This window comes from Bubalus bubalis, chromosome X (genome assembly GCF_019923935.1).
Source record: "Bubalus bubalis isolate 160015118507 breed Murrah chromosome X, NDDB_SH_1, whole genome shotgun sequence".
In the NCBI taxonomy this organism is placed as follows: Eukaryota; Metazoa; Chordata; class Mammalia; order Artiodactyla; family Bovidae; genus Bubalus; species Bubalus bubalis.
Genome location: NC_059181.1, coordinates 52207127 through 52217722, shown reverse-complemented (window position 1 = coordinate 52217722; position 10596 = coordinate 52207127). Strand labels below are relative to the sequence as shown.

Sequence of the window (10596 nt, the reverse complement as noted above, 5' to 3'; positions counted from 1 at the left end):
ATCAATAACCTCAGATATGCAGATGACACCACCCTTATGGCAGAAAGTGAATACCTAAAGAGCCTCTTGATGAAAGTGAAAGAGGAAAGTGAAGAAGTTGGCTTAAAGCTCAACATTCAGAAAATGAAGATCATGGCATCTGGTCCCATCGCTTCATGGCAAATAGATGGGGAAATGGTGGCTGACTTTGTTTTTCTGGGTTCCAAAATCACTGCAGATGGTGATTTCAGCCATGAAATTAAAAGACACTTACTGCTTGGAAGGAAAGTTATGACCAACCTAAAACAGCATATTAAAAAGCAGAGACATTACTTTGTCAACAAAGGTCCGTCTGGTCAAGACTATGGTTTTTCTAGTGGTCATGTATGGAAGTGAGAGTTGGACTATAAAGAAAGCTGAGTGCTGAAGAATTGATGCTTTCAAACTGTGGTGTTGGAGAAGACTCTTGAGAGTCCCTTGGACTGCAAGGAGATCCAACCAGTCCATCCTAAAGGAGATCAGTCCTGGGTGTTCATTGGAAGGTTTGATGTTGAAGCTGAAATACTTTGGCCACCTGCTGCAAAGAGCTGACTCATTGGAAAAGACCCTGATGCTGGGAAAGATTGCGGGCAGGAGGAGAAGGGGACGACAGAGGATAAGATGGTTGGACAGCATCACCAACTCAATGGACATGGGTTTGGTTTGGTAATGAACAGGGAGGCCTGGCGTGCTGTGGTTCATGGGGTTGCAAAGAGTCAGACACGATTGAGCGACTGAACTGAACTGAACTTATAGCTTCACATAAACACACCAACACTTGGTCTTATTCAGCTTTAAAATTTTTTTCATCAGTCTAATAGGTGTAACAATATATCTGCATTAGTCTTTGTTGTTGTTTTGGGCCATGCAGCATGTAGGATCTTAGTTCCCCAACCAAGGATCAAACCTGAGCCCCCTGCAGTGGAAGCACAGAGCTCCACTGGACCTCCAGGGAAGCCCCTTTAATTTTGTTTTCATTTCTATTTATCTGATGGCTGCTTAGTTTGAGCATTTGTTCATGAGCCTGTTAGCCTTATGGCTTGCTTTCCTTTTCATATTCTTTGTAGACCTGTTTGCATCTGAAGTCCTCTCCAAAGGTTTCCCTTCTGTGTGGTCTACACCAGTGATCCCAATCCTGCAGGAAACCTGGATGTCAACCAGGGATTCTATACTCTGTACCATGGGGCACTCACAGATGCCTCTCTCTCTGATTTCTTGAGCTGTCTGAACAAACTTGCCTAACTCTGGTCCTCAGCACCCTCTTCTTTTCAAAGTCTCCCTGTGGATCAAGGCCATGGTGGTGGAGTCACATTCATGTCTCCCTACTGACCCTTAGGATGCAACTCCTGTGCTTTCCACACACTTCCACTCATCCCTGTTATGTGTCCACAAGCTATCTTTCCCTCCCCAAAGCTATATAACCTTTTATCAGAAAACTCCAGGGACACTCCACTGTCCAAAATCTCCTGAAAGGATTCTATGTGGGGTCCTCTCAGGGGAAGGAGGCACCATAGAAGCTATCATCCAGGAGGTTTCACTCTTGTCAAGGCCCTGCACTGCCTATCTGGAGCAGATCATGAGGATAAAACATGGGGTACCCTCTCCTCAAAGAAGCATGGGTGCATGGAAGATGGAAGAACTTTAGAACAGCCTGAGACCTGAGTGCCAGGAACCACTAGGAAGGAGGCACTGGGGCAGCCAGGACAGGGAGAGAGATACGTATGACCTTCAGTGACTTTGGAGAAATGATGGCCATGACCTTCGGGCACCTCCAAGCCCAGGCCCCTCCCTCACTAGCCTTAGCTCGTAAATCCTTCCAGATTATGCCCTGTTCCAAAGTAGACTCTTGGCACCTCCCCCACCATCTTTTTCTCACCCACAGACTCCCGTCTTTATTGTGGCTGCCTCCCTCTACTCCTATCCTTATTTGGACCACTTCCCTCTCTCTACCTTCAACCCCAGCATCCCACAAAATCCAGATATAATCATAGGTTCTCTAGGGTGCCTTTTCTGGGTCCAAGTCTCCTTCTTTGTCTCCACTTACCTTCCTCCCCAGGAAAGAAACGAGGGACCTTCTGGCAGGTGCCCAAGAGAACCAGAGCTGGCAGGTGCTGGAACCAGAGCATGAAATGGAGAGGACTCTCTTCACCTCAAAAGGTTGGGTGTCCTCCAACCCTGTCTTGAAGCTGCCATCTTTCTGGAGGTTGCCATAGGCTGCAGGGCTCACAAGTGAAGGCTCTCAGTGACCAAGGCCCTGTGAAGTTAAAGCCCTGCAGTTTCCCACGTCATCTCCATCCCACCCTACTCCATACTCATTGCTCCAGCCATTCCCAGCAGGACAGCAGGGCCCTGCTGTCTGGTCTCTAGGCTTAGCTACTGCTGCACCCTCAGGTTGATTCTCCTCTCTCTCTTTATAATCAGGCACCCCCTAACTCATCACTCCAGACAGCTAATCACCACCTTCTCTGGGATCCTCCCTTACCCTTTCCCTCAGGCTACAGAAAAGTGGAAAAATTAAGCTATGAAGAATATATAAAGTTGAAATAGAGAACACAATAGAGGAGTAAAATAGGTTGAATACAGATGAAGAATGAATAAGGGAATTGGAAGATTAGATTGAAGAATTCTTTGAGAAAGTAGAAGAATAAAAATGTAGAAAATATTAAGTTAAAAAACTAAGAGAAATGGAAAATAGAAAAGCCTTGATAGTGGTCTCAGAAAAAGAGTAAAAATAAAAAAACGAGAGGAGAATATACTTAAAGAATGGAGGTAAATATCCCAGGATTAAAGTTTACTGAATATCAAATCACTTTACAAACATCAATTGTACTTCTGCATATAAGCAGATGCAGTTAGAAAATAAAATGTTTTAATTAACACTTAAATTGCATTTAAAAATCAATTATTTAGAAATATGTCTTAAAAGGACATGCAAGTGCTTTGTGGGTTGCAACCCACTCCAGTGTTCTTGCCTGGAGAATCCCAGGGACGGCAGAGCCTGGTGGGCTGCCGTCTCTGGGGTCGCACAGAGTCAGACACAACTGAAGCAACTTAGCAGCAGCAGCAGCAGCAAGTGCTTTGTGGAGAAAACTATGTAACTTTTTAAAGAGAGATTAAAGAAGATGTAAACAAATGAAGTGATATACCGTATTCACAGGCTGATGAACTCAATATTACAAGGATGTTGGTTCTCTTCAAATTGATTTACAGATGCAATATAAATCCAAATAAAGCCTTAATGGGTAGTCATTGTTTTGTGGAATTTGACTACTTCCAAAATGTATATAGAAATGAAAAAGGCCAAAAATACACATTACTCCTGAAGAACAATAGAGAATTTTGTTCTATCAGATGACCAGATTTTTAAAATACAGTTACAGTAATTCTGACCATAGTATTGCTGTGCATGTATGCTAAGTAGCTTCAGTCATGTCCAACTCTTGCGACCCTATGGATGGTAACCCAGCAAACTCCTCTCCATGCTATTTCCCAGACAAGAATACTGAAGTGAGTTGCCATTTCCTCCTCCAGGAGATTTTCTTGATCCAGGGATCGAAACTGCATTTCCTGCATCTCCTGCATTGGCAGGTGGATTCTTAACCACTGACCACTGGGGAAGCCCCATAGTTCCACTAGCCTAGTGGAACAAACCGCTCAGAAAAAGACCCATGTATGTGATTTAACAAAATGTAGCACTGGAGAACAGAAGTACCAGGGCAATTTTATGTTGAGACAATTGGGTGTCCAAATAGGAAAGCAAGCAAACAAACAAAGACACCTAAATTGGAATGTTTACCTCACATATCTAAAAAATCAATAATTCACAAATAGTTATAAACCTAAAGGTGAAAAGCAAAGAAGATAACATAGGAGAATATATTTTTGACTTTGGGATAGTAAAACATTTCTTAAACAAGACACAAAAATTACTAATGATGAAGGGATTGATAAAATGGACTACATTAAAAATAACTTATTTTCACCTAGACTTCCCTTGTGGCTCAGCTGGTAAAGAATCTGCCTGCAATGCTGGAGACCTGGGTTCGATGCCTGGGTTGGGAAGATCCCCTGGAGAAGGGAAAGGCTACCCACTCCAATATTCTGACCTGGAGAAGTCCATGGACTGTATAGCCCATGGGGTTGCAAAGAGTCGGATACAACTCAACGACTTTCACTTATTTTCACCTAGAAATACCATAAACTGTGCAACGGTAAATTACAGAATGGGAAAAGTATATTTTCATCATTTAAAACCATCAAAGATTTCATATCCAGATTACAAAATGAAATCTTACAGTTCAACAAAAGATCTATAATCAATAGAAAAATATTCGACAGGGAATTCCCTGGCAGTCCAGTTGACAGGACTCCATACTTTCACTGCCAAGGGCCCAGATCCGATCCCTGGTTGGGAAACTTAACATCCCACAAGCCATGGCCAATAAATTTTTTTAATTAAAAAATATTTGAAAGATTTGAATGAACACTTCACAGGAGAATATCCAATAGCCAGTAAGTGGCCACGAAAAGGTGCTCAATTTCATTAGTTTTCAGGGAAATGCCAATTTAAACCATATGAGATACTGTGCTTCTCAGATTGGCAAAAATTAAAAAGTGACAGTACGGGTGGTACTGACATGGGACAGACAACAGGGCCTGAACCTAAAAGTTTCTCTGAAAAATAGAGCCTATATTAGAAAACAAACAAGAAACCTCTGTATCTCTTCTAGTCACCAGACTGATGTAGCCTGAAATCAGTCATAAAGCCAAATACCGCAGGTTGTTGAATTACACCGCAGGCTGAATTCACCAGATCTCCAGGTCTCTTATGTGAAACCTAAAGACTTCTGGTTGCTGGAAGAATGGGACCTTGGGAATTGAAATTGGCGCATCAAAGTTGATTTGCATTAACCTGAGCGATACCTAAACACCAGCTTCCACTGAGTCTCCCTTGGTGGCAGAAGCAGCCCTTCCTCCACAGTCTAATGGGACTGGACCTGAGTGACTTGGGGATCCTCCAACGATTTGGCTGATCTTTCTCAAGATCCATTCATATCACCTTTTGGTGCCTCCATCCCCATTACTGGATTCAGACTCCTGTATGTCAGACCTGTAAGAAGAAAGCCTAATTTATGTTTGCAGAAACCCCAATAATATATGTGAGAATTGATGCATGATAGATCATAGGGAAATAAATACAATTTTAGATTGGGCCAAACATTTTTAATTGTGGTAAAATACATATAACATAAAATTTGCCATTTTATGGGCCAAAGAACTAAACAGACATTTCTCCAAAGAACTATACAAATGGCTAACAAACACATGAAAAGATGCTCAACATCACTCATTATCAGAGAAATGCAAATCAAAACCACAATGAGGTACCATCTCATACCAGTCAGAATGGCTGCTATCAAAAAGTCTACAAATAATAAATGCTGGAGAGGGTATGGAGAAAAAGGAACCCTCTTACACTGTTGGTGGGAATGCAAAATAGTATGGCCACTATGGAGAACAGTGTGCTGCTGCTGCTAAGTTGCTGCAGTCATGTCCGACTCTGTGCGACCCCATAGACGGCAGCCGACCAGGCTCCCACGTCCCTGGGATTCTCCAGGCAAAAACACTGGAGTGGGTTGCCATTTCCTTCTCCAGTGCATGAAAGTGAAAAGTGAAAGGGAAGTTGCTTAGTCATGTCCGACTCTTCACGACCCCATGGACTGCAGCCTACCAGGCTCCTCCATCCATGGGATTTTCCAGGCAAGAGTACTGGAGTGGGGTGCCATCACCTTCTCTGGAGAACAGTGTGGAGATTCCTTAAAAAACTGGAAATAGAACTGCCATACGACCCAGTAATCCCACTGCTGGGCAGACACACCGAGGAAACCAGAATTGAAAGAGACACGTGTACCTCAGTGTTCATCGCAGCACTGTTTACAATAGCCAGGACATGGAAGCAACCTAGATGTCCATTGGCAGACGAATGGATAAGAAAGCTGTGGTACATATACACAATGGAATATTACTCAGCTATTAAAAAGAATGCATTTGAATCAGTTCTAATGAGGTGGATGAAACTGGAGCCTATTATAAAGAGTGAAGTAAGACAGAAAGAAAAAGACCAATATAGTATATTAATGCATATATATGGAATTTAGAAAGATGGTAACAATGATCCTATATGCGAGATAGCAAAAGAGACACAGATGTAAAGAACAGACTTTTGGACTCTGTGGGAGAAGGCGAGGGTGAGATGATTTGAGAGAATAGCATTGAAACATGTGTATTATCATATGTGAAATAGATCGCCAGTCCAGGTTCGATGCATAAGGCAGGGTGCTCAGGGCTGGTGCACTGGGATGACCCTGAGAGATGGGATGGGGAGGGAGGTGGGAGGGAGGGTCTGGATGGGGAACACCTGTACACCCATGGCTGATTCATGTGAATGTATGGCAAAAACCACCACAATATTGTAAAGTAATTAGCCTCCAATTAAAATAAAATTGTTTTTAATTTGCCATTTTAACCACTTTCTAGTATACAGTTAGGTGGTGTTAATACATTCAAAATGTTGTGTGACCATCACCATTATCTAATTCCAAAACTTTTTTTTTTTAACCATCCCAAACAGAAGTTCTGCACCCATTAAGCAATAACGCCCATTCCACTCTGCCCCTAGTTCCTGGTAACCTTTAACCTACTTTCTGTCCCTATACATTTGCCAGTTCTAGATATTTCATATAAGTGAAATCTTAACAATATTTGTCCTTTTATGTTGGATTATGTCCCTTAGAATAATATTTTCAGTGCTCATGCTCTGTGATGACCTAGAGAGGTGGGACTGGGGGGAGGGGGAGGTTCAAGAGGGAGGGGATATATGTATACTTAAAACTGATTCACGTTGTACAGCAGAAACCGACACAACATTGTAAAGCAATTAGCCTCCAACTAAAAATACATTTTAAAAAAGAACCTGTTGCCAAATCCAAGGTCATGAAGATTTACCCCTGTGTTTTCTTCTAAGAATTTTGTGGTTTTAGCTCTTGTATTTAGGTTGTTGATCCATTTTGAATTAATAGTATAGGTATGAGGTAGGGGCCCAACATCATTCTTTTGCATATAAAAATCCAGTTGCATCAGTACCCTTTGTTGAAGAGACTATCCTTACTCCACTGAATGGACTTGGCACTCTCATCAAAAACCACTTGGCCATTTGATTTGTCTTTTTCAAGATTGTTTTGACTATTCAAGGCCCCTTGAAATTCCATATGAATTTGAGGATTGGCATCTCCACATTTCTGCAAAAAGGCTGTTGGAATTTTGATAGGGATTTTGTTGAATCTGTAGGTTGCTTTGTGTATTAGTAACATGTTAATATAAAATCTTCCGATCTGGGGACTTCCCTGACAGTCAAGTGGTTAAGACTCCAAGCTTCTAATGCAGGGGGTTTGAGTTCAATCCCTGGTCAGGGAACTAAGATCCCACATTCTACGCAGCAAAAAAAAAAAAAAAAAAATCAGCCTTCATTGTGGCATGTGGCATCTCTAGTTGTGGCATGTGGCATCTTTAGTTGTGGCATGTGGGATCTAGTTCCCTGACCAGACATCGAACCCAGGCCTCCAGCATTGAGAGTGCAGTCTTAGCCACTGGACCACCAAGAAAGTCCCCTACAGATATCTTTTAGATGGTATTGTAAATGAAATTGCTCTTAATTTCAAAACACAACTGATTTTTATGTGTTGATCTTGTTCCTTAAAGCTTTGCTGAATTTATTAGATCTAGGCCTTTTCTGCATCTGAAATGCCCTTTCTGCATCAGTTGAGATGATCATGTAGGTTATTTTTTCCTTGTTCTATTAATGTGGTGTATCTATAACCCTGATTGATTTTCTGATGTTGAACCACTCGTGCATTCCTGGAACAAATCCCACTAGATCATGATGTATAATCCTTTCAATATGCTGTTGGATTCTGTTTGCTAGTATTTTGTTGAGGATTTTTGCATCTGTATTTATAGGGATATTGGTCTAATTTTCTTGTGATATCTTTGGTTTTGGTAGGGCCAGACTTTTCAGTATGGGTGCACTTAGCATTCCTGGATGTATGTACTGTGTTAGCTAAAGCAGCTAGCAGTATTTCTAAGATTAGTCCTACTGACTGAAACCTGGACTCAAAAGTGTTAGTCGCTCAGTCGTGTCTGACTCTTTTTGACCCTGTGGACTGGGGCCCGCCAGGCCTCTCTGCCTATGGAATTCTCCAGGCAAGAATACTGGAGTGGGTTGCCATTCCCTTCTCCAGAGCATCTTCCTGACCCAGGGATCGAACCTGGGTCTCCTGCATTGTGGGCAGCTTCTTTACCGTCTGAGCCACCACACCGGGGAAAGCCTGGACTCAACAGTGAAGTGAAGTTGTTCAGTCGTGTCCGACTCTTTGCGACCCCATGGACTGTAACCCACCAGGCTCCTCAGCCCATGGAATTTTCCAGGCAAGAGTACTGGAGTGGGTTGCCATTTCCTTCTCCAGGGGATCTTCCCAACCCAGGGATCGAACCCGGCTCTCCCACTCTGCCGGCAGACGCTTTACCGTCTGAGCCACCAGGGAAGCCCAACAGTAGCCTATGTTAATTGTACAACTGTACAGTGTAGAGGGAGGAATCCAAATGTTAGTGACATCGATGGTAACTGGTGAGCATAACTGACTTCCAAAGGTTTAGGTCAGTAAGAATGCTGGGCGGCGCCGGCTCCTGCCGCCGCCGCCACCCCACTGAGGGGCGCTTGATGGGCGCGCCGCCTGGCGTCCGGCCGAATCCCAGAAGCTGCGGCGCCTCCTGCCGGGGAGCCATCGCCGCAGCTTGAGGTCGGGTCACCGGTCAGAGGCTGCCTGAGGAGCGACGACGGTGGCGGCAACGGGAGCCCCACCGGGAGTCTGGGGCTGAGGAACTGACTGGGGCTTCACAAGGCCAGTATGGACAGAATAGCTTAGGATGTTTATCCCCGCCCTCCGCTTCTGAGACTTTGAGCGGAAACCAGAGTGCTTCCACTCAGAGAACTCCGTCCCACCTTCTCACCCCTATCCGACGGGCGCCATGTGGTTCATCCGCGATGGCTGTGGCATTGTCTTTGCCATTGTCACCTGGTTTCTGGTCTTATATGCGGAGTTCGTGGTCCTCTTCGTCATGCTGATTCCATCCGGGGACTACATGTACAGCACCATCAACGGAATCGTGTTCAGCGTGCTGGTCTTCTTGGCCCTGGCTTCCCACTGCCGGGCCATGTTGACCGACCCTGGGGCTGTGCCCAAAGGAAGTGCCACTAAAGAATTCATCGCGAGTTTACAGCTGACGTCTGGGCAGGTGCTGTACAGCTGTCCCAAATGCTGCAGCATCAAGCCCGACCGAGCCCACCACTGCAGGGTTTGTAAGCGTTGCATTCGGAAGATGGACCACCATTGTCCCTGGATCAACAACTGTGTCGGCGAGAAGAACCAGAAATACTTCATCCTGTTTACAATGTACGTAGCTCTCATTTCTTTGCACGCCCTCATCTTGGTGGGATTCCACTTCCTGCATTGCTTTGAAGAAGACTGCAGCTCCTCGCCCACCACGATGACCCTCCTCATCTTCCTCGGCTTGGAGGCGCTGCTCTTCCTCATTTTCACATCGGCCATGTTTCGGATCCAGATGCTCTCCATCTGCACAGGTGAGACGGGAATAGAACAACTGAAAAAGGAAGACAGAAGATGGGCCAAGAAAACAACATGGGTGAACCTGAAAGCCGTTTTTGGCCACCCCTTCTCCCTAGGCTGGGCCAGCCCCTTTGTCACGCCAAACCAAGGGAAGGCAGTCCGGTACCAGCATGTGATCTGAAAGACCCTGACCAGCATTGCCACTCAGACACAAACCACATCCCAGCACTACCCTTGGATTGGGTCTTACGAATGTCCAAACCGAAAAACCAACACAACAACTCTAAATAAGACATTTTTTGTTTAATGTCTCAAGTAAAATGGCAGAACATTGCAGAAAAAAAAAAAAAAGTCTCCGTGTTTTGTTTTTAAAAGATCATCCTTTCTGCTTTTCTTTTTCCTTTTAAAAAATATAATAGTTTTATTTATTTTTGGCTGGGCTGGGCTGGGTCTTCATTGCTGCATGCAGGCTTTTCTCTAGTTGCTGTGAGCGGGGCTACTCTGTAGTTGTACTGCAGCTTCTCATTGCAGTGGCTTCTGCTGTTGCAGACCACGGGCTCTAGGGCATGCCGGCTTAGTTTCGGCTCACTGGCTCCAGAGCAGAGACTCAACAGTTGTGGCACATGGGCTTAGTTGCTTCATGGCATGTGGGATCTTCCCGTACTAGGGATCGGACCCTTGTCTCCTGCATTGGCAGGTGGAGTCTTTACCACTGAGTCACCAGGGGAGCCCTCTTTTTTACTTTTTAAAATCATTTGTTACCCATTCATCTGCTGGTAGACATCCAGGTTGCTTCTGTGTCCTAGCTATTGTAAATATTGCTGCAATGAACATTGGGGTACAGGTGTCTTTTTCAATTCTGGTTTCCTCGGGGTATATGCCCAGTAGTGGGATT

General features: G+C 44.3%; 1 protein-coding gene across 1 annotated transcript; it reads left to right on the top strand.

Annotated features, from left to right (window-relative positions):
• Positions 1 to 7572: 7572 nt before the first annotated feature.
• On the top strand, positions 7573 to 10085 carry LOC102408021 (palmitoyltransferase ZDHHC3-like). The gene has a single exon (XM_044936439.2). The coding sequence runs from the start codon at positions 9103 to 9105 to the stop codon at positions 9880 to 9882; it is 780 nt and encodes a 259-aa protein (XP_044792374.1). The 5' UTR covers positions 7573 to 9102; the 3' UTR covers positions 9883 to 10085.
• Positions 10086 to 10596: the final 511 nt, after the last annotated feature.

Coding starts and splice junctions, on each gene's coding strand:
- LOC102408021 (XM_044936439.2), top strand. CDS start 9,103: ATGTGGTTCATCCGCGATGGCTGTGGCATTGTCTTTGCCATTGTCACC.